The sequence below is a fragment of the Sus scrofa genome, chromosome 8, assembly GCF_000003025.6.
Source record: "Sus scrofa isolate TJ Tabasco breed Duroc chromosome 8, Sscrofa11.1, whole genome shotgun sequence".
In the NCBI taxonomy this organism is placed as follows: Eukaryota; Metazoa; Chordata; class Mammalia; order Artiodactyla; family Suidae; genus Sus; species Sus scrofa.
The window spans coordinates 4,570,908-4,592,354 of record NC_010450.4 but is presented as its reverse complement, the minus strand read 5'-3'; the positions used below and the strand labels follow the sequence as shown (position 1 = coordinate 4,592,354).

General features: G+C 56.3%; 1 protein-coding gene across 8 annotated transcripts in view; it reads right to left on the bottom strand.

The window, feature by feature from the left end:
• JAKMIP1 (janus kinase and microtubule interacting protein 1) overlaps positions 1–21,447 on the bottom strand; it is a 141,135-nt gene that overhangs the window by 21,632 nt on the left and 98,056 nt on the right. For 7 of the 8 annotated variants that reach the window (XM_021100977.1, XM_021100982.1, XM_021100978.1 and 4 more), the window contains 8 exons: positions 13,565–13,693; positions 12,447–12,575; positions 11,000–11,083; positions 8,132–8,194; positions 6,407–6,505; positions 3,748–3,849; positions 2,999–3,052; positions 2,398–2,463 (listed from right to left, as the gene is read on the bottom strand). In XM_021100977.1, coding sequence (XP_020956636.1) covers positions 2,398–2,463; positions 2,999–3,052; positions 3,748–3,849; positions 6,407–6,505; positions 8,132–8,194; positions 11,000–11,083; positions 12,447–12,575; positions 13,565–13,693 — 726 coding nt within the window. Of the gene's footprint in view, positions 1–2,397; positions 2,464–2,998; positions 3,053–3,747; positions 3,850–6,117; positions 6,506–8,131; positions 8,195–10,999; positions 11,084–12,446; positions 12,576–13,564; positions 13,694–21,447 lie in introns of those variants that run through there. The other variant, XM_003128832.5, reaches the window with a different exon arrangement.

Below are 21,447 nucleotides of genomic sequence, written 5' to 3'. Positions count from 1 at the left end.
CTCCCCTGGCACAGAGTCGGGGCCTCTACATGCCAGCCCCTGGCACCATCCCTCTGCCACCACCCTTGGGGGATTTCAGGCAGAGCTGGCAGTTGAGGGCAGCTGGCACAGTTCTCTGTGATTCAGGCACAAGCCTGGCATCCGCTGACCAGCCTGGCAAGGCTCTGTGGTCAGCAGTGATGGGCAGCAGCTGCAGAAGCGGGTGCGGGTGGGCAGGGGGTGGGTGACAGGGTCAAAGCAGAGTAGCCGAGGGCCAGGCAGGCCCTGCGTCCTCAGTACAAAGTAGGTGAATGGATAACCTTACAGGATTGTTGAGAAGAGGAGACGCTCCCAGGGTCTAAGTGGGGCCGAGGCTGCAGGTCTGAATGCCCGCTGTTTGCCAGTGTGGGGAGGACCACGGGGGAAGGGATGGGAGAGCCTGGTACCCGCACAGGGCTGCTCTAAGTGGGGCTGGGGACTCCCCACAGTCAGCTGCCCCCCGGGGAGATGCCGGGGTGAAACAGAGGGAGACCTGCCAGCCCGGCTGCCCCAACCCCACCTGAGCCCTAGCGGTTCCTGCCAAGGCTCACTGTCCACAAACAGTGGTTAAACATCTCCAGGAACCCAGCCTTGCCCCGGGGGCTTAGCGATCCTTGGTCCCACTTAAAAGTGCCATGTCCTGGAGTCTCAGCACCGACCTTGTAAGGCTCACAGTTCAGGGAGATGGAGGAGGGCGACCCACGGCACTCCCTGCAGGTGGCAGCTGGGCGGCTGGGAGCCAGCCCAGGAGGGGCCTCTGGAGGCTGAGGAAACCCTGGGTTTGGCATCACCATATCTGCTGGGCATGCTGGGTGCTGGGCACTCAGAGGTTTACTCTCAGTGGACACTGAGGTGAATGAGGAATAAACTAGACTGGTTGGCTGGGCACTCCATGTGACACCCCTGCCCCAGAGGCCACGCTGTCACATTTGGCTCTGCTGGTGAGAAGGGCGTTTACCACGTGCCCAATCCCCACCGTTACCTGCACCTGAGGGGCCACCAGCCAGTCGGTGCATGTCATCCTCCCCGCCCCCCCGGCTGCCTGGGCACACAGGTGCCGTGACAGAGACATGGAGTCACCACTTCTCACCTGCGTGACCTCAGCAAGGCTCTGCCATGTCTGTTACCAACATTTAGCGCCCTGTACACCACTGCCGAGGGTGGACAGGTGCCGGGAGAAAAAAATCTGTGTTTTCAATGCCCCGCCAGAGATTCTGGAAGGAATGTGCTGCTAAAAGCCATCATGACCTCATCATTATCAAACAAGCCATTCAAAGTTAACTCATGTGCTTTAGAAGAAAACGATCTATGAACAAGACTGCATTAAAACGCTGGGTGTATTTAACAGATCCTAAATTAATCTAAAAGGCAAACAGGAATGTATCTTTAATAAATGTGACAAAAGTTATTCTCTTTAGTACGTAAAGCGTGCAGAAAAATCCGTAAGAAAAACAGTAATGACGACAACAGTGTATCCAATCCGCGAACAGATGAATGTGGGATTGAATATGTGATGAGTGCGTAACAAACTCAATGGGACACTGTCCAGAGAAATGGAACCACCATTCACGAGGAAGAAGAAAATGGACAATACACGTAAGAAACTCATGATGAAGAGCACGCGAATAAATGAAAGCGGAAAGAAGGGCTTCATGGGCGGTTGCCTCTCCTCCCAGCAGAGTTCTTAGCGGTGAGAAGCGCCTTGCTGAACAAGAAGCCAGCAGCGCTAACGCTCAGGTAGGAGGGGCGGGGGACCACTATTCTGGAAACCATCTGACAGCTGCAAAACGCTGCAAAACTTTCTCATCCACCGGCCCAGTGCCCCAGTTCTAGAATCTATCCCGTGGACGCGTTTTAAAATGTAGATAGGAATTTATTGCTCATGGCTGCACGACAGTAAATAGGAAAAAAAAAAAAAAAAAAAAGTGGGATGTGCTTACCATCTAACAGCAAAAAAAAAAAAAAAAAAACCTTAAAGGGCGTGGCTGCCAGTGGGATGGCCAGGCCGGTCTGTCTCAGGGTAGGAACTTATGAAGCAGGTGTAACAGCTATAGTCAAGAATGATCTCGACTAAGTTTTAAAAAGGGGTGTGGGAAAAAAACTCAAAAAAACCCTGGAAGGAGGTCTAGCCACTGTCACATGGTTTCCTCCACGGGAGGGGGTCCGTGGGCTTGTCTCTCCTCCCCCGGCTGGGATTTTCTACCCTACGAGGGAGGGGCTCTCAACCAGCAAACGGAAAGGCGTGCACGTGCGCATGCAGACGCAGACGGACGGAACGCATGCTTCCAGAACAAAGCGAGACGCCAATGTACAGTTTCTTGTATGGTGCCGGGCAGCTCGGACAAGGAGCATGGACAGAAATGCCGCTGGGCTCTCTACCTTTTCACACAGGGCGAGCACAGTTCCAGCCTGGATTATGGCAACCTGTTCTTCATTCCTCAAATTCTAAAACACAAAAATGGGCACGGGCGTTGTACACTGATCCCACGACACGTGCAGACAGCCCTCCACAGCTCGGCAGCGACAGCGGCCTCCCCAGGGTCAGCCCCGCTCACAGGAGGGGTCAGAGGCCACAGAGCTGAGGCCTGGTCCCCCCGGAGTGGGGAACCGCTCCGGCAGTGGCATCGAGCCTTTGAGAAATAGGGCCTCGCTCCAGCCAACCTTTTACGAAGGCAAGAGTATCCCTTTTCCGATTTCAGAAATCCGGCGTGATTCCCGTCCCTCTCTGGGTGCTTCTCTTTAGGCTCCCTGCCCCCCATCCCTCCCAGGCTATAGGATGACCTGGCTTTAAAACCCCCACTTCGGACCAAGGGGCACCCAGCCACCCACGCAGGAACGTGGCCATACAAAAGCCTTACATTGTACTGAGGAGATCTCTCAAGTCAGGAAGAAACGAAAAGGGAACAAAACAAAAGCCACACAGAGTCACACCCGCATCCAAACAAGAACACGAAACCAGAAACCGATCGCTTATAGTTACCCCGTTATCGCCAAGGATATCTAATTTCTTCATAAGTTCAGAAATATTCACATCCTGGAAAAGACGTCCAACGTTCATTTTGTGTGAGCTGCAAAGACCATCCACGCCGACCTCTGGGGCCGCGGCCCTCGCTCCTTGAAAAGACACCTCGGGCTTTCTCGCCTCTGCTGCTTTTCTCCTAGACGGCAGGGCCGGGCTGAGCGCTACTCTTAGCGGTCCCTTCAAGGAGGGGAGGGAGCGTATGGGCTGCGTTTAACGCTGGCACAAACCCAGCTTTCTAGAAAGGCTCGAGGACGCTTGTGGGGCAGGAGGGACCCCTCTGTGCCCAGGGGCCCAGCAGACTCTGTTGGAACCACCACGGCTACTGATTCCAGAACGCAATGTGTTTCGGACACTGCCCTGAGCCCTTCAAGTTCATGATCTGGCTGAACTGTGGCCACTCAGATCTCCCAGACAGAGCCTGAGGCTCAGAGAGGTTCCGGCCCCCACGAAGCGAGGGCCGAGCTGGGGTTTACGCTCAAGGCGGCCCCCGAGGCTCTGCGCCTGTAACCTGGGGACAAGGAGAGTAACACTTGGTGACCCGCGACCATGTGATGGACTCTGCCTTTCAGATACAGTGGAGGGTTGGGGTAGCTCGTTCAAGTCAACTCTACCCCTGGCATCAGGACGCGATCCCCTTTCTGGCTGAGCCTGGCGCTGGAGCGGGCCCTTGGCCGTGGTACAGTGGGGGCACCCCCCAGGCACGCTACCTTAACTCCTTCCTGGTGACAGAACAGCTGGAGGGCGCTGCTGTTGTTCTCGGGGAAGGTGGTGATTTGGAGGTTAAAAGCTGGCGACCTCCGCTCTCTCTCCTGGGGAAAGATGTGGTTTGAAAACAGAACTTTATTGGAGGATTTGCCACTCGTCATTTTCCCACGTTACTCAGCAAAAACCAACGACTTCCGCTCGGCAAAGGCGTTACTAGAAAGCGTGCACTCAGACACGGTCTCCTTGTCCGCGGTGGAGACGCTGTGTGTGTGTGTGGCGCCTGCACGGCAGCGGATCTCCTGCGGAACCTGGGTTACTTCTTAACCTCATGAGCTGGGGAGAGAAGGTTAGCAGAGGGTCACAAGCTGACCTGCCGACGGAAGCCCAGGGAGTCGCGATCATCGCTAAGGACTCTGCCAGAACAAGCAGGTGGCATTCCCAGGGAAGTCATCGCTCTCACGTCTCAAGCTCACACAGCCGCTAGACGGACACTGGGGAGGCGGAGGCCGAGGTCCCACGCCAGGGAGCCACAGGGCCGGGACGCAGACCCTGGCTTTGCTTTTTTTTTTTTTTTTTTCAATAATCTGCTGACTTGATTCACAATTTTTTTGAAACCCCATTGACCCTCCAAGGAGCATTCGATCCCCGCCTTAGACTGACAGTGAAATCTCACTTCCTGAGGAAGGAAAGCAAGCATTTTCCCAGCAGTGGGACTTGCTCATCACAGGTAAAGCGACAGGCCGTTTAAAGGGACAGGAGAAGACCAACTCCTACGCAAATACAGGATAGAGCAGCCAAACAGTCCTAGGCTCACACATGTGCTTCCTACACAGAGGTGCCTTTCAGCCCTGAGCAATGGGCAGGGACAACCAGCAGAGACCTTTCCAAATTATACTTCGAAATCAAACAGCTCTTACTTTCTCCGCATTACGGCACGTTAGCCTGCTTTCAACCACATGGGCAGAATCTAGGTAGAGAAGCCGTGGGCTTCTTAGTCATTCACCTAATGCTTAAGACCAGCGCTGGTTTAGGTGGCAGGTCTTACGCAGAGGCTCTAAAGGAGAGGGAAGGGCAGGGCCCTTGATTCAATTAATTTCCACTACGGAAGCCCCAGTCTGGCTAACCTGATTCGAAACAGTTTAGAGAGAAAACCTTATTTCCCTTATTAGACAAGAACGACAAAATCCACCATGGTTCTGTGCTACAGATGCCTCTTCTACCAGCCATACTTACTCAAATGGAGCCTCCATAGAAAAGGGGACAAAAGAAAGCTCATATGGGAGAAGAACCAAAGCCAGAAAACTAGTTTCTAATGGCTCCAAAGGAGGGCGGAGACAAAGAAAATTCTAGTAACGTGACCAAGGCTTATGATGGGATTCTCACGAGAAAGACACAGAGCAAGGGGCCACGAAGGTTTTCTAACAGCGGCCGAGGCCTTAACCACGGCCTCCGTCACGTCCCTTTCTGCTGCGGGAACGAAGGACTCAGCTCACGTTCAAGCAAGAGCTGAGTCGCACGGCAACACTTGGTTCTGAGACACTCAGGCCACGGTCCATGCCAGCACCACAGAGCACAAGATGGAAGGTTCTAGGGCAAGCAGAATCTTAAGTGAAGCAAGAGGAGAAAACAAAATCAGAGAGACACGGACATTGCCAAGGCGCTCGCTTTTACTGAGGGTTCTGGACATGCAAAGGCTTCAGCGGCAGGAGAGCAGAGCCGTGTCACCCACAGATGCTGAGAGGAACCAGTCACAGACTCGGGTGATGTTACCATGTCGATGGTTTGTAAACGGAAACAAAGCAAACGGAAAAGGATTAGGAAGTAACGTGGCAGCAGGGCAGGGCAGTCACACACCCGAGGCAGCCGTGGAACCCACAGTGGCGTCCCACGGGATCCAACTCTGTGCACGGAGGAGGTTACTGAAGGTGGGCAGGCCACCCCTCCCTGTGAACAGCAGTCACTCTCCTGCACACCCTACAGAGCAGTTCTGAATTGCGGTTTGCGTTACAAACAGGAATCGTTTAAGTCCAGTGCTGCTGCGAGGTCTGTATTCACTGGATCAAAGGGCTGGAGCGAGGTTATCATTCGCCTGGGCAAATACCTGCTTTGACCCTGGGTACTTACCTGACGTTCACCTTGGCAAATAGAAAATGGGCCAAACTAGCAGTAAACACATCACCGAGTCAGCTGCCGGCCAGGTTAGACCCTGCTCCTTTCAAAACGTGAGATTCATGCATGCAAGGTCACTTAAAAAGGTGTGTTATTAATTGCAACAGTGCTTCTGTCCGGGTTTGCAGAATGCATACCAGGTGACTATGCATGCAGGAAAGAAGTAGTTATGGAAATGAAACACAAATAAAAAAGGCAAAATATTGCAAAAACAAATTATTTTATTAAGTGCAAAAACAAGCCGTAGGCAATAAATATATTAGCTCTGGTACATGTCCAAAGACTCGGCGAGCATTCTCTCCAGAACATATTAAGGCAGTGAAATTATTCTGAACATACAGGTTTAAAAAAAGAAAAAGAAAAAGAAAACACGTGTCACACGTCCCCTTACACATGCTTGAGAAACGTCTGGGACTTTCACACGAATTTCAGTTTGGGCTCAAAGAGAATGTCTGCTCCGTTTGAGAGTTTACAACAGAGAGAGTCTCTTACTTCGAGTTCTAGCACTCTGAATTCTAACAGCTCGTTCTGATCCTTTGCGTCTTGCATTTCGTTCTTCAGCTGGTTCTTTTCCATTTCCAGCCTGTTAATCTAGATCAGAGACACCTACGGGTTAGCGGGTGGGAGGACCCCTGTCTCACTGGGGGCCGTGAGAACCTGCGTGCGCCCTGACCGTGGACCCCCTCGGTGTCGGCCCGGGGACACGGGGGTGTCACCAGGGGGAGGGCGGGAAGGCGAGGCAGACACTGCCCGCCTTTTCTGCCACAGAGGCCGGGGTGGCACACACAGAGGCCTTGTCTGCTTCGTCCCTGGGGCCCTGAGCCTGGCTCAGTGTGGGGGCCAGGTATTTGCTAAATATACAGATGGTGGGGAAACTGAGGCACGGAGCAACGAACTCAGGGGAGGCAAGAGTGACGCCAAGCCTGTCCAGGTCTCCCACCCCGCCCCGCAGAGGCGGCCCAGCCAGGGTCTGCCAACCACAGCAGGACGCGCCTCCCCTGGATCCCCCAGGGAGCTCCCACGGGGACCATGATACTGGCGGTTCTCCCAGACGCACAGGTCAGGCTGGGGGGCGGGGAGCAGGGGCAGGGCCTGCCTGGATCCCAAACCCCCCAGGAGACCCTGGACCAGCTACGTAGCTACAGGTGCCTCAGTTTTGTCCAAGGAGGCAAACGGCAGCCCCCACCTGGCTGCCCGCGGGAGAACTAAGCCAACGCACAGAAGCCAGGGCCTCGGTGGTCACAGCCACCTCCACTCCCTCCGTCTTTACTGGGATGGTGCTGCCCCCTGGGTGACATCTGGAAACAGCAAGAGTTTGCTGTGCCTCCCTGAATTTGGCGAGCAGGGCAAATGACCCGAAATCTCTCCCAACTCCGGAGGCCGACTCTGCAGGACAGTGACAAGTCCTGTCCCAATGTCCCCGCCTTGGGACACATGGGATGGTGAACAGCCACAGAGCACAGCTGCACAGAGCTGGGACGGACAGCAGCCCCCCTCCCAAGGGGGCGAGGCCGGGCTGGTCCAGGTCGGGCACTCCGGGAGGCTTAGAAGCTACGGCCTAAGCCAGGTCCTGTTCCACGGGTACAGAAGGTGCAGGAAAAGCGAATGTATGGGACAGAAAGTAGACTGCCGGGGGCGAGCGGGGAGACCGGGGTCACTGCGAATGGGCCGAGGGTCCTTCGAGGAGGCTGAAAAGGCTCAAGAAGTGCACGGTGGGGAAGGCTCCCCGGCTCAGTAAATTGTAAAAGAAAAAAGATCACTGAATTGTTCACAAATAAAAATAAAATAAAATAAAATAAAGCTAAGGCCTTGTCCCAAAGCATTAGGTCTATTCCCCAAGCCAACCCCTGGAAACTCTGGACAGTTGCACGAACCAGAAAGTCCATGAGCAGAGAAGGACAGGCTCAGCTCTGCCAGCGCCACGGCCTCCAGCCCACGAACTGGACCACGACTGCCCGAGAGCTGCCCGCCGGCCCGTGCCCTAGGCCCCTCCGTGAGGGTGGGGGTTCTGGAAGCCAAGACAACAGCAGAGGCGGCCGGGAAGCCCCCCCATGTCTGCAGGGCGGTCTAGACCAGCTCTGTGGACACCCCCCCAACAGAGGACAGAACCAGGACCAGGGGCCGGAGCCCCCAGGAATCGGCTCGACCAGAGGCCACCAGGAAGGGGGCCTAGAGGGCCTCTGAGGTCCCTGGGGGCCGGGGGTTCGTGGCACGTACCTTTTCCAGCAAGTCCTGGTTCGTTCTGATGAGCAGCTGCTTCTCTTCGACCCATTTGGAATCCTAGGGAAAGCACCAATTATGTTCACACGCGTGGAAGCAAACAGACAGCTGAGGAACAAAAAGTGTCAGGGGGAGAGGTCGCTTCCGCCGTTGGAATGACCACACTGCCCCTCTGACACTTTAAACCCAAAAAGAAAGGGCAGGTTTTCGGCACATCTCACCTCGCGGCTCCCCTTCCCTAGGGCACTGGAGACTCGTCTGTTCTGCGGACAGGAAAACGGCTGCAGTGCCACCAAGCCGGCCCTGGGGACCCTCCCTGGCCTTGTCCTCTGCAGTCCGCGAGCCACACCCTAAGGGTCTGCCTAGGCCCCATGGCCCCGGTGTCGTTACCGTAACACACCGCCGCTTCCCTCACGCCCTCTGCCCTTGGCCCCTCACCGCATCTTTGCTGGTCACGTCCGGCCCAGGAAAGTTCCAGAAGCACAAAGCGCTAAGTCTGTCTTTTCACCAGCATCCCCAGGGCCAAGCATGGTACCCAGGGCCAAGCATGGTACCCAGGGCCAAGCATGGTACCCAGGGCCAAGCATGGTACCCAGCGCGCAGCCAGAGCTCGGCAGACACCAGGATGGACGAAAGAACGATAACTTTCTTCCGCCCCGGGTGACGCACGCGTAGGGCCACAGGCGGAGTCCCCGTGAGGACAGGGCTGTGTTCCATCCGTCGTCTCTCCCGGGCAGGTCGCAGGCCGTGCCGCCCCCAGTCTCTGTGCCCCTTTACGGCAGCATTTCCCGCAGCCTCGGGGCTGGCTGGCTGCGGCCCTGCGATATGAGCAAATGGGATGCAGGCGGAGGTGGGGCATGAACTTGTGCTTTGGAGTCTGCCTTTTCTTCTTGCCCCCAGACCACCAGGGGAAGAAGCCAGGGGAGCTTCCTTGAGAATGAGAGACCACGAGGAGAGAGCTGGCCATGCCTGGCACCAATGCTCAGACAGGACAGCAAGGCCATCGGTGGCCATCTAGCCCCAAACCGTCTACGGACAGTGGAGACTCTAGAATGGCCCCAGGTAAGACCAGCAGCGGACCCACCAGCTGAGCTGAGACCAAACTGCTAACGCACAGAACTGCCAGCAAATACAATTTTTTTTTTTGCTGGTGTAAACAACCAAGCTGTGGGGTGATTTGTTAGGCAGCAATAGCTAACTGATAACAGAGCCTGTGTGGGCCAAGGGCTCTGGTGAGTGTTCACTGAATGAATGGCCATGTGCTTTGTCCCCAACTGGCCCCTTCATTTAGCAGGAATGGAGGGCAGAGCAGGCCTGCAAACAGAGCTTAGTAACCTCAGGTGGGAGGTTAACCCAGTCCTAGGCTGTGGTGGCGTGAGTTACGAGCCGTGAGCTCAGCCTGGAAGAGGGAAGCCAAGATCACTGGCGGCTTGGGACAGGAGTTTGGAATCAGCCTCGTCTCCCACCCCCCTTCCCCAGTGTGTTAAGCACTCGGATGAGCCCCATTTTAAAGATGAGGAAACGAGCCTCGAGAGATCATGTAACCTGCCCCAGATCAGCGGCAGGGCTGGCTGTGCAGTGTGTGCTCTGCTCCGCTCTCCTGCCTCCGTGGAACATTCTGGACAGGTTACCTGAGCAGCTGCCCACTTGGTCCTTGCACGATGACTACCCTGTGCTCAGCCTGAGTGCTGGTGGGAAGTCAGCCGCCTCTGTCTGAATCTCAGTCCCAAGCCGAGCCCTCATCCCACTCACTGGACACCAGAGTTAGTTCTGAGCCATCTGCTCGGAAGCTCTTCCCGAGTCCCCCTGAACCCTGGAACCTCTTAGAATCCCTCCCTCAATCGCCACCCTATGCTCTGTGCCCCACCCCTCTGTGGCTCATCTCCTGGGGGCCGGGGCAGTGGTGCCCCCAGACCACCAGACCTGCCCAGCATGCTCTGTGACACCCTCGCTGTTGGCAGGAATGTGCCGAGGCAGCGAGCAGCCTTTCACTGTTTCGTCTCCCCTGCCGAGGAGTGGTGTGGACAGGCCAGGACAAGGCGGCACTGCCTCTGGTGCTGGATCCCTGGGTGGCCACGTGGAGCAGAGACCCTCTGCCTGCAGGAGGGCAGGATCACGTCCAGCAGGACGGAAACCTCGGGGGGAGCCACGGAGAAGTCTGGCTTATCCCTTTCCACAGGGAGCCCTCTAACGGGGAGAGCACGGCCCGCCTGTACTGACCCCTGGGTTGGTCCTGCTTTTAGACGCTACCCCCGAGGCTCCATCCAGAGCCCCTCAGGGTCCCACTAACCCCAGGGGACGGGTCTGGACCCAGCCTTTGCCTCTCTGCTGTGTCCTGCTGTTGACAAAGGCCATGAATTCAGAGATTCCAGATCTAACCAAATGCAGAAAATGCGCACATGGAGGTGACTCTCATCTGAGAGGCTTGGGGCCCGGGTACCGTTCGCAGTGAGGCGGTCACGGCTCGGAACCCTGAGGCCCCCTCTGCCACCACTCAGAGCTGATCACAGATGCCAGTTCATTTCCACAACTTAACCGTGACCGACAACGGCAGCTTTCTCCCCAGATTCGAGTCAGAAAAGATTCTGGTGACCGCTTTGGGGATTAGCTCCAACTCTCGTGCATTTCACAGAGAAAGAAACGCCACGTGAGAATCTCATAACGTCTTTGACTTTTTAAAACTCGGTAAAGAGGCGTGAGAGCTGGAATAGTGTCGCCTGGCCTCTGCTACTGCTTTTTTTCCGCTAACGTCTCTGGAGCCACCGATGAAGTTCCGTAGCGCAGCCCTGGCACCAGGGCCCCAGCCACACCACCGAGGGGACAGAAACGCAAAGAGCCACAGAGCACACGACCGCCGGCGCTCACCTGCCCTTTCTCGACCAGCAACTTCTCCAGATCCTCGATTTTGGCCTGGCACCTCAGCAGATCAGCTTGGAGCTGTTCCCGAGTCTGAAATGAGAAGAAGACCAGGAAGTGAGCAGGTCGGACGGTGACAGAGGAGGAGACGGGACCAGGCTGCATCCAGGCTGAGAAGAGAGTCCTTTGTGAGGAGCCCACACTCAGAGCGGCCTGGTTACATCTGCGTCCTCTGCCACCTACACGTGCGACGTGTTTAAGAAGTGAAAGGCTTCAAGCCGCTGCCGTGGTCACACTGCCATTTATAAATAAGGACACTGCAGCCTGGAGAAAGGACCAGTGTCTGCCCTAGGGGTTGTAAGCCAGACGCGTCAGGTCCCAGCCCAGCCTTCTGGACAAGGTCAGCGGGTGCAGCATGAGCACCAGCAACACTTTTACGCTGCCTTAGTCCAGCTCGTGGGCCCTTTGTGCTGGAGCAGGGGCTGAAAACCAAAATACCCCAGGCAGCAGGCAGGTTCTGTAAATAAAGGAAGACAACTGGGTGCGGGGTAATAGGGAGTGGTGGGGACTGTGGCAAACCAGAGTCACAGGTCCCATTTCAGGGCGACTGCCACTCAGCAGCTGCAGGCAAGTGAGACTGTGTGGAATGGGAAGGTGGGCACTGCCAGATGTCCTGAACTTTCTAGAAAAGCCAGGAATCTGGATTTCCATGTGAAATCTCCTGACTTTTAAGCGTTGCAAGTGATGAAACATTTAGTAAAAACCACATGATTAGCCCAAACCAAGTCTAGCAATACATCTCCTCCAATCTACAGGTTACAGACTGAATGTGACCGTGCACTAGAAGCTTCCCTCCCGCAGCCTCACGCACCACCTCCTACCTCAAGGGGCTGTTGTGGGAATGAAACTGGGGGCACGCTGGGGCAAAATGCTGGCATTGGTGGGCGTGCTCCCGGGAGCTCCCGGCCGTCAGCGGAAGGCCAGCGGACTGCGTGTGGTCTATGCGGCTTCCGAAGGTGGGGTATGGACCACTGAGCGCACATCACTAGAAGGCAGAGCTCAGTCCGCAGCACGAGGGCTGGCGGGGCCCAGACCAGAGTGGCCGGCAGGGACCGGAGTGCCCTGTGGGCTGGGAGCACCCCGACAGTCCCTGCCTGGGCCCCTGAGAGATGTCCTTGGGGTGTCTCAGCCGGGAGGGGGAGAAGGCTGCTTAACACAGTCTGACTGCATCCCTGACGCTTATGATCTGAAACTGTTCTTACAAACGGACGGGACACAGGGCAGGTCCCGCTGTCACCCTGAGGATGGGCAGAAAGCTCCCGCGGGGTTTGCCAAATGCTGGAGCCGGCCGAGGTGGAGGCGCCCCTCTTGGAACCCCTATAGAGCCCTGCTGCTGGAAAGGGCCCGCGCCCCCAGCTTCAGCCTGGCCCCTTGCCGTCCCGCCTGCCGCACCTACCCGGGCCTCTCGCTCGGCGTCCAGCGTCCCCCCGACCTGCTCCTGAAGCAGGGCGTAGGCCCGCTGCAGGGCCTGGTATTCCCTGGTCAGCTGGCAGAACCTCAGGTCAGCCTCTTCCCGGGTCGTGGTCTTGGCAGCATGGAAAAGAAAGGCATGAGGAAGCACGTGACTTGCAGTGACCAGCAGTGCCAGGCAGGTTAGGACATCACGGCCACTGCCCCCAGTTACACATGAACTGGTCCTGCCAGGCCCTAATGGGAACCCTGGGGCAAAGGGCTCGGGGAGAAGAGGCCGCCTCTGCCGTCTCTGCCATCAGTGTTCTTCCCAGGAGCTCCCCGAACGCGGACAATCTGCGCAGGGAGCAAGGGTGAGCCAGCCCCAAGGGCGTGGGGCTCGTCTACACTGAAAGGGTATGGGAATTGCCTCTAAGGGAAGAGCAGGTCCCGCCCAAAGGACTGGGATCCAGAGCGCGCCCCTCACAGGAGCCCATCAGGTTAGGGGCACACGCGAACCCGGATCCGGTGGATCTGCTCATGACAGAGGATGATGGACACGCAGCAGAGGGTCTGGTGCCGAAAGGGGGCAGGTGGGGAGGCGAGGCCACTCGTCACTCCTTTGTGACTCTGGCTCCCAGCGCCGTGGTCCTCAGGGACCAGATGTGCCCAGACTGAGGGACGGGAACGCGGGAGGGAACCGAGCCGGGGTCAGAGGTTCGGGTGGGTTTCACGCTGCTCTCTGCCCTTTTCAGAGCCGCCTGGAGCCGCTCCTACAGGGATGCGCCACCGTCTTCACAGACAGGGGTGTGTGCCGGAGCCCAGGGAGAGAGGGACACACCGTGTGCAACGCTCTTAATGACCAAGGGTCGGCGGCGCACAGCCGCCACAGAGCTCCTCCGTGAAATCCACGCTGGGAAAGGAAAGGGGTCCCCATGTGCCACCACCATGGCCGTCACCACGCTCAGAACCCGTAAAAGTGGACACCGCCTCCCCTGGACACTGTGGGCTGTGATCACCCAGCTCCTTGGGGGTACCAGTCTCGCAACGAGGGAGGGATGCCCACAGCCGCCAGAGACCAGAGGCGCCCCACACGCGTCCCCCTGGGGGGCGAGGGCCACTTACGTCGTCCAGGTCCTCCTCGGGCGTGATCGGGGCCCTGTCCGTCCTGTCTGTGTTGCAGGACGTTTCCGACAGCGTTTCCGAGTCCACAGACTCCTCGTCAAATCCAAAAAATGTCTCCACAACATGCTTCTGTAAAAGGCAAATTGCACGCGTGAGAAGGGGACTGCGAATCGCCTGGATCCCCCACCCCATCAGCCAGGGGCACAGGGGGCTCCGATGCACTTCTGGGCCACCAGGCACCCCGGGAGGAGGGGTCAGCGACTGGCTGGGGCGGGGGGGATGAGGCCGGAGCTGGTCAGAGGGAGGAGGGCTGTCCCAGAGCCTGACGGCCCAACTCTGGCTCCAGGCTCGAGCCGATGACCTTTTGTGAGGCAGTCAGCCCTTCGGGGCGTCAGCGTCCGTCACCATCAGATGGACACGGAAGCCCCAGTCCACCTGGGAGCACAGAGCCAGGTCGCCGTGTGCCAGCCCAGCACCGTGACACGCGGTGAGCAGCATCCCTGCTGTACTGAGTTGGTGGGGGGGGGGCACGTGAGATGCCGAGTTCTGCGCCAGACCCGAGGAAAGCGAAAAGGGCAGGGGGTCCCCAGATGGGCAAGCGGGGAGCCCAGGTCCTCACCAGACGTGCCCCAAGAGGCAATTTTAGTTTAATGTTTTGTTACAGAAAACTTGGAATATTGATAGATCAGAAGGCAAAGTGTAATGGGCCCACAGACAGCCGGTGGTCAGATTCAGAGACAGGCTTAATACCCTGTGCGCTGGCCTCACGGTCACCCTGCCAGCTCTTCTCCCTCCCTGGACATCGCAGGAGCTGGGGCCTCATTCATTCATTCATTCTACTGGCTCATTCATTCACTCACTCACTCACTCTCTCTCTCTCACTCATTCACTCCCACATCCATTTGCTCACTCACTCACTCAGCATGCACCTGCTGAGAGCCTTCTCTGGGTCAGACACTGCATGGAGCCTGGAGGCCACAACTAGATCAAAACCAGGCCTGGTCCTGCCACCAGAGCATCTGTCTGTCCCCTGTGGCTGCAGGCATCAACGGCAATGGCCAGATCAACAGCCCTTTTCCTAGGAACACTGGCTTTTGTTTTGTTTTTTTTTTTCCCCCAAAATAACCCCTGAGAAGGAATTTTGTTTTTACAATCAATGAATACCCTTCACGGTGAAGAAAGCACCGTTAACTAAATCCAGAGCCAAGCCCCAGGCTCCCACTGGCCGAACAGGCTTCTCCCCTCCCCAGCCCTCAGCACACAGAGGGGTCAGGGTGCTCCCCCGACGCTCAGGGGCCTCCCTCTGTTTGAGCCAGTGCTGTCGTGCAGTCTCACGTGCCCAGACGCAGGGGAGATGCGGCTGGTACCCAGTCACTGACACGACGAGGAAAGACTTCACAATCAGGAAGGGAGGGAAGGGGACGCGGCAGCTTGGACAGCTGGTGTCCCTCCAGATGCTTTGCTGGAGGCACCCGACCACCGCTGTCGCCCACCGGATCCTTGCATTTGGCATTTGTGTTTCTGCAAACTGCTTCCACCTTGAGCTCCGTTTCTGTTTGTTTGACACAGGTGGGGCATGTACTGCCCGACCTCCGACTCGCGTGCCAGCCATCTCCTCGACAGCACCGTGGGGGTAGTGGATGCCTACCGAACACCCTCAAAACCTACAGCTCCCACCGGCAGCTCCATCCTCGTTGTTGCTCAGGCCAAAACAAGATGCTCCTTGCTCCCTCACGCCTCTCTGGGAAAAACCACGGCTTCATCTTTAACCCAGAATCCAACTCTCCATGAATCAGAGCCTCTCTGCTGGTCTAAGCCACCATCGTCTCACACTGAAATTTTTAAAATTGCCTCCTAGTGTCCCTCCCGGCCCTGTCCTTGTCCCATATCCTGTCTTTTTTTTTTTTTTTTTTTCCCATAACCTGTCTTGAAACAAGAGTCCTGTCGTGTTGGTTCTCTGCTCAAAGCCCAAAGGCTCCGCACCTGCGTAAAAGCCAACACCCACGCTGCAGAGTCTCCAGGCCCTGCAGCCCTGCCCCCAGCCTGCTCTGGCCTTCTGCACGCTGCCGCCACTGGGCTCCGGCCACAGGGCCGAGCACATCCTGCACCTTCCACATGCCGGCCACAGGGCCTTTGCACTGTCTAGACGCTCTTCCCAGAACCCATTCACTCTCTCCCTCACTTCCCTCGGGTCCTGTGCACAAATGTAATACCAAAAACCACCTCCCTGGAGTTCCCTTGCGGCACAGCTGGTTGAAGATCTGGTGTTGTCGGAGTTCCCGTCATGGCTCAGTGGTTAACGACTCCAACTAGGAACCATGAGGTTTCGGGTTCGATCCCTGGCCTCGCTCAGTGGGTTAAGGATTTGGCTTTACTTTGTGCTGTGGTGTAGGTCACAGACACGGCTTGGATCTGGCATTGTTGCGGCTGTGGTGTAGGCCTGCAGCTATAGCTCTGATTAGAACTCCTAGCCTGGGAACCTCCATATGCTGCGGGTGCCGCCCTAAAAAGCAAAAAAAAAAAAAAAAAAAAAAATCTGGTGTTGTCACTGTAGTGGCTTGGGGTTGTGGCTGTGGTGCAGGTTTGATGCCTGACCCAGGAGCTTCTCCATGCCGTGGACACGGCCAAAATAACAACAACAACAACAACAAAGCCCCAAAACCTCCCTGACCACCACATCCAAGTCCCAACTAGCCTCTTCCCACCCCGCCTTTATTTTTCTCCTTGGAGCTCATCACCACCTCACGTCAGACACACTGAGCTTCAGTGCTCATCAACCTGTCTTCCTTCTCTAGAATGTAAGGCCCAAGGGAACAGAGATTTTGTTCCAGGAGAACCAGGATTGGGGCTCTTCTGTTCCCTGCTGCGGCCCAGGGCCTGGCACACCCAAGAAATAATGGTTTTTCAATGAGTATCTGCAATGGACTCAACACCAAATCTGCTTGCAAACAAAGGGTTCCAGGTTTGCACGTGGCGTCCCTTCCCCTTCTTCCTGCCACTGGCGTCAGCGGGGCAGCCACCTGGCTGTGCGCCCCAGGTCAGTCCCCCAGATAGGAACGTGAGGCCCCCTTAGGCTCCACCAACGTCAAACACATTCCTAAGTGGAGGTTAGAGACAGTCCTATATTCAGATCTCCCCCCCCCCCATGAGAAACCCCGCCTGAGTTCAGGTAGCAGCAACTCTGCAGATACCTATCTCCAGGGAGCCGTGGCCATGACAACCGGGGGCGGACGCGTTTGCAGCGCTCAGCTACTCTGCGCACGCGCGCGCGGTTCACCCACACTCCAGGCTCCTTGTTTTTCCGGGCAGCCACTCGGCTGACGTTTTTTCTTGTAAACACCGCTAATTGCGAGGCCTCTGGGGACAGGTCTGGTGGCTGCTGTGCGGGCTGGTGATGCAGGGAGGGCCTGGCTGGCACACTGACGGAGCCCCAGAAAGCAGCAAGCCACACAGCCCACCCCGGGACATAGTGCTGAGTCCTGGTCACGTGCTGCGGGCGTCGTGGCCATTGGGTGGGGGGAGGGTGATGACTCGGTGTCCCATGACCTCCGATGGCCCGATTTTTGAAACCTTGTGCGACTGCTAGTTAGGGAGTCCATCTCTGAGCTCCAAAACGGTCATAACTCTGGACCCTGCAGTCGTGCGTTTAAAGCAGACCTGCCTTTGCTAACAGCCTATCCCCAGACCCAAGCGGAGCCCCCTAAAGTGTAATGTGACCCTAGAAACCAAGACACCAAGGACGCATGTTTCAGTAAAGCCAGAAGGATGGACCTCTGAGGGCGGGGATCAAACCCCAAAGGGCATTCACATTAGAACCCCAAATCAACAAAGGAGAGGAATCCACAGTACACAGCACGGCACACACCCAATTTCCAAGGCAGGAGTGACCTACAACCCCACACCTTGTATAACACACAGGTTGGGCATAGTTTCTCTTCTCTAAGAATTAGGGGGTTTTGGTAATGATAGTATTACAGGGGAAGCCAAAATGTACTGTGTATACATATGCTTTCATTCATAGAAAACGGGATAAGAGACATTTACGCTTCCAAGTGAAAACCTGGTGGCCTGTCCTCTTTGGAGACAGAGCGCGGCTGCCTCACTCTGCATTTCCATCTACGTCAAATAACACACCAGCCTCTGAGCGATGAGAGGAACATCACCCAGAAATAGGGTGTCCTCAGAAACTGGGCTCATGATGGGCTTTTGTGATAAGTCAAGCATGAAAGAAACTGTTGATGTTTCAGAGCCCCTGTCATTCAAAAATCCCCCGGGAACTTCCTAAGACAAGACTCTTCAGGAGCAGACATGCCCACTTCCGCTCACTCCGAGCACAGCTTTTGGGGGACCCCCCGCTCCAGACTTTCCTCCACTCTCACCTTGCTGACGACACCTTTTCACAAACTAACCTGACCACCCGAAGTGCAGTTTGGGCAAAAGTGATGGAAAAAGAAATGCTTCTTCTCCCTTTACGTGTTGGTGTACAGAGATGCTCATTCTCAGCAGATCACACAGAACAGACAGGAAGCAGGGCGCCTCCCAGATAAACATCCCTCACGGACTCCAGCCTCGCTCGGCCCCCTCCCCCGCCACCTGCGTCCTTCCCAGCCATCGCTGTCACAGGGAGGAATGTCCCCGTCACCGCCAGTGACTTGCACAGGAGGACGCCCCCTGAGCCCCGGAGCTGGCCGCTCACCTTCGTGCTTATAGGTCATCTCCTGGCAGCCGGAGAAGTACAGGCACACCAGGGCGCAGAGGCAGAGGAAGAAGGAGAAGTACAGCACCAAGAGGATGTACTCCATGGCGGAGAGGCGCTGCACGCCCGCTAGCCCGCGTGTGCCCCGGCAGCCGAGAGCCACATCGTGGCCATCGATTCCAGGCCTCTCTAGAATCCTAGGAGGAAACACCCTCCTTTCCTCAGCCACGCAGGCCCACCGCCTTCCTGCGGATTCGTCTGCTGGGGGGATCTGAGACTGGGAACTCTTGGGAAGGTGCGCCTTTATTAGAAGGGATGCCAGCACTGGGGCAGATCCGTGGGCTGAGAGGCGCTGGTTTCCAGGGGCTGGGCCTGGGCGCATCCGTCACAGAGGACGGCCTCCGTGCTGGCTTAGTCTCCGGGGCTTTCCGCCCAGACCCCTGGCTCCCAGAGCCATCCTGTCGTCAGGGCCGTTGCACGGGCCCAGGGTCCCTGGATGATCGCAAAGGGCCCCGGGGAAGACCCCTAGCAACCATGACGCGGAGAGATCAGAGCCCGGGACCACAGCCCAGAACGGGGAGGCGCCTCCTGCCTCTGGTGCTAGGAAATGTCCCTGTTTGGTCCCTGGCTGCCCCGCACCCTGGATGAGCTAAACCCATGGGTTCTCAGAAATCCTTCTGCGGGCATTTGTTTTACCATTTACACAGGCTAAAACATTATCCACAGAAAAACTGCAACTGGAGCTGTCTTCAGGTCCTCACCCATGTGGTACCTATGAGGGCCTCGTGTTTCTTGCAGAAGCTTCTCTAGGAGTAAAGATCAAAAGAAAAACCCTCCTAGTAGAAAAAAAAGGCAGATTTTGCCATAAAAAAGTACAACTTTTGTACTTTGAAAGGTAGTAAAGCAACCTTAAAAGGCAAAGAAAAAAATATATAGCCAAGTTCACATACACTTCACCTTCTAATAACGTTTGATTCCCTGCTCCTTTCAAAGTATTCACGATATGAGGAGTTCCCGTCGTGGCTCAGTGGTTAACGAATCCGACTAGGAACCATGAGGTTGCAGGGTCCATCCCTGGCCTTGCTCAGTGGGTTAAGGATCTGATGTTGCCGTGAGCTGTGGTGTAGGTCACAGACGCGGCTCAGATCTGGCATTGCTGTGGCTGGCGTAGGCCGGCAGCTGCAGCTCCAATTAGACCCCTAGCCTGGGAACCTCTATATGCCAGGGGAGTGGCCCTAGAAAAGGCAAAAAGACAAAAAATAAAAATAAAAAAAATTAAAAAGAAGTATTCACGATATGAGCTATGCAACCATGTCATGCTGTGCAATTTAGTGCTAAGTCTTTAAGCCATCTTTCCAAATGAGGTGCCGCCCCGGCAGAGGTGGGACTGTTTCAGGGAAGGGCCTGTGACAAGGCTGAGCCAAGGAGCCCCAGCCCTGGGACTTTTGCTGGAACCACTGAGGAGAGGTACCCTGTGCCCACAGAAGCTCTGCCATAGGCAAATGCAGGGCCAGCCTGAAGCTGCTAAGCCATCTGGGCCACCGCATGGGGAAAGCCTGCTTGAGAAAAAGGCCGGCCTAGAGAAAAGCACAGCTGAAATATGTCAGTATCGTGTGAGCTTCTAGATCCAGCCATGCCTGAGGCTGCGGGCCTGGCCTTGGGGGCACGAGGTCATGTTGGGATGCCCTAGGTGTCCTATCAGAATGGATGCAGGAGCCACGACCCGGAGTGACCTGCCAGAAGCTCCTCAGCTGCGGCCTGGTGACAGCAGACCCCCCCGCACCATGATACTGACACTTGAACCCAAGGAAGGGCCTGGTCTCCAGGGGGCTTCACTGCTTCCCAACCTCCTCTCTAAGGACAGCTACTTAAGGGTGTCCAGATGTCACCTCACTGTTACCTGAGACCGTCTCTCTCTCTCTCTCTCTCAAAAAAAAAAAAAAAAGTGATATGAATTAGGCCGGGGAGGTGGGGGGGCAGGGCCTGGAAATCTGCATTTAACAGGCCCTGCGAAGGAAAGCTACTGATTTGAGATGAAGGGAGAGAAACTGTAATTTATTGATTCCTGACTACACATCAGGGCACAGAGCCAGAAGCTTTATTTAATCTCATAGATGCGATGTTTGTTCTAAGAACCCGAGGTTCCCAGAGTGCAAGGCCACACAGCCAGGAGCCGGTCTGGCTCCCACACGGCTCCACGTCATGGCTTCGGGGCCTCATCCGAGATCCCAGCCCCACTTTGAAGCATGTGACGCAAGCAAGCTGTACTAAGGCTGGCCGTTGTTCTCGCATTTCTCTCTCTCCTAGGACACAGCTCTCAACGGCTGACCCCCCGCCCCCCTCCCGCCACGCCACGGCGGGGCTCTGCTTCCCGGTTAGGCCCTGATGGGACCTTCCGCAGAGCAAGCCCTCTCTCTCCCCAGACAGGGCCCGAGGAACCGCTCAGGGTCCTTTCCCTGTGACCTCCGCCGGGGACTGAACTAGCGTCTCCAGGCAGGCACAGCTCATGACAGTCTTGTCCCCCAAAGCCCCGTGAGACAGGTCAGCAGCCCCTGGGGATGTGATGTCCCTCCTGGATGATGAAGCCTGGCAGGACTGCTCTGCCCTCCGCACAGCTGCAGCAGCTGGGCTGTGGTGAGGAACTGGAGGAGCCCCTCCGGGGGAACTGCAGGGTCCGGGCGGGCTTGCGATACCCAGAGCGCATCTTGTTCAGCCAGTCAGCAACTATTTAGGGCACCTACTCTGGGCCAGGCGGTGACCAGGATGTGGTGAGCAGGACACAGCACCTGCCCTCCTCACCTGCTGCATGGACAAGCCTAGCAAATCCTAAGTCCATTCTAGGCCTTTGTAAGGTTCTCTTTCCATAGACACATGCAGAAACCAAGAGTAGACACGGCCTTTTCTCATGCCAGGCATCCCGACAGAGGTCTGAAAAACAGAGTGATGGCTCAAACGTGGGTTTCTTAAAAAACTTCCCTGTGGCATATGATGCCACAGTGCAGCCAGTGAATGAAACAAACTGAACACTTTAGATTGTTGCCTTTTTTGGGTTTTTTTTTTTTTTTTTTTTTTTGGCTTTTAAGGGCCACATCCACAACATATGGAGGTTCCCAGGCTAGGGGTCAAATCAAAGCTGTAGCCGCCAGCCTCCACCAGAGCCACAGCAACGCGGGATCCAAGCCAACTC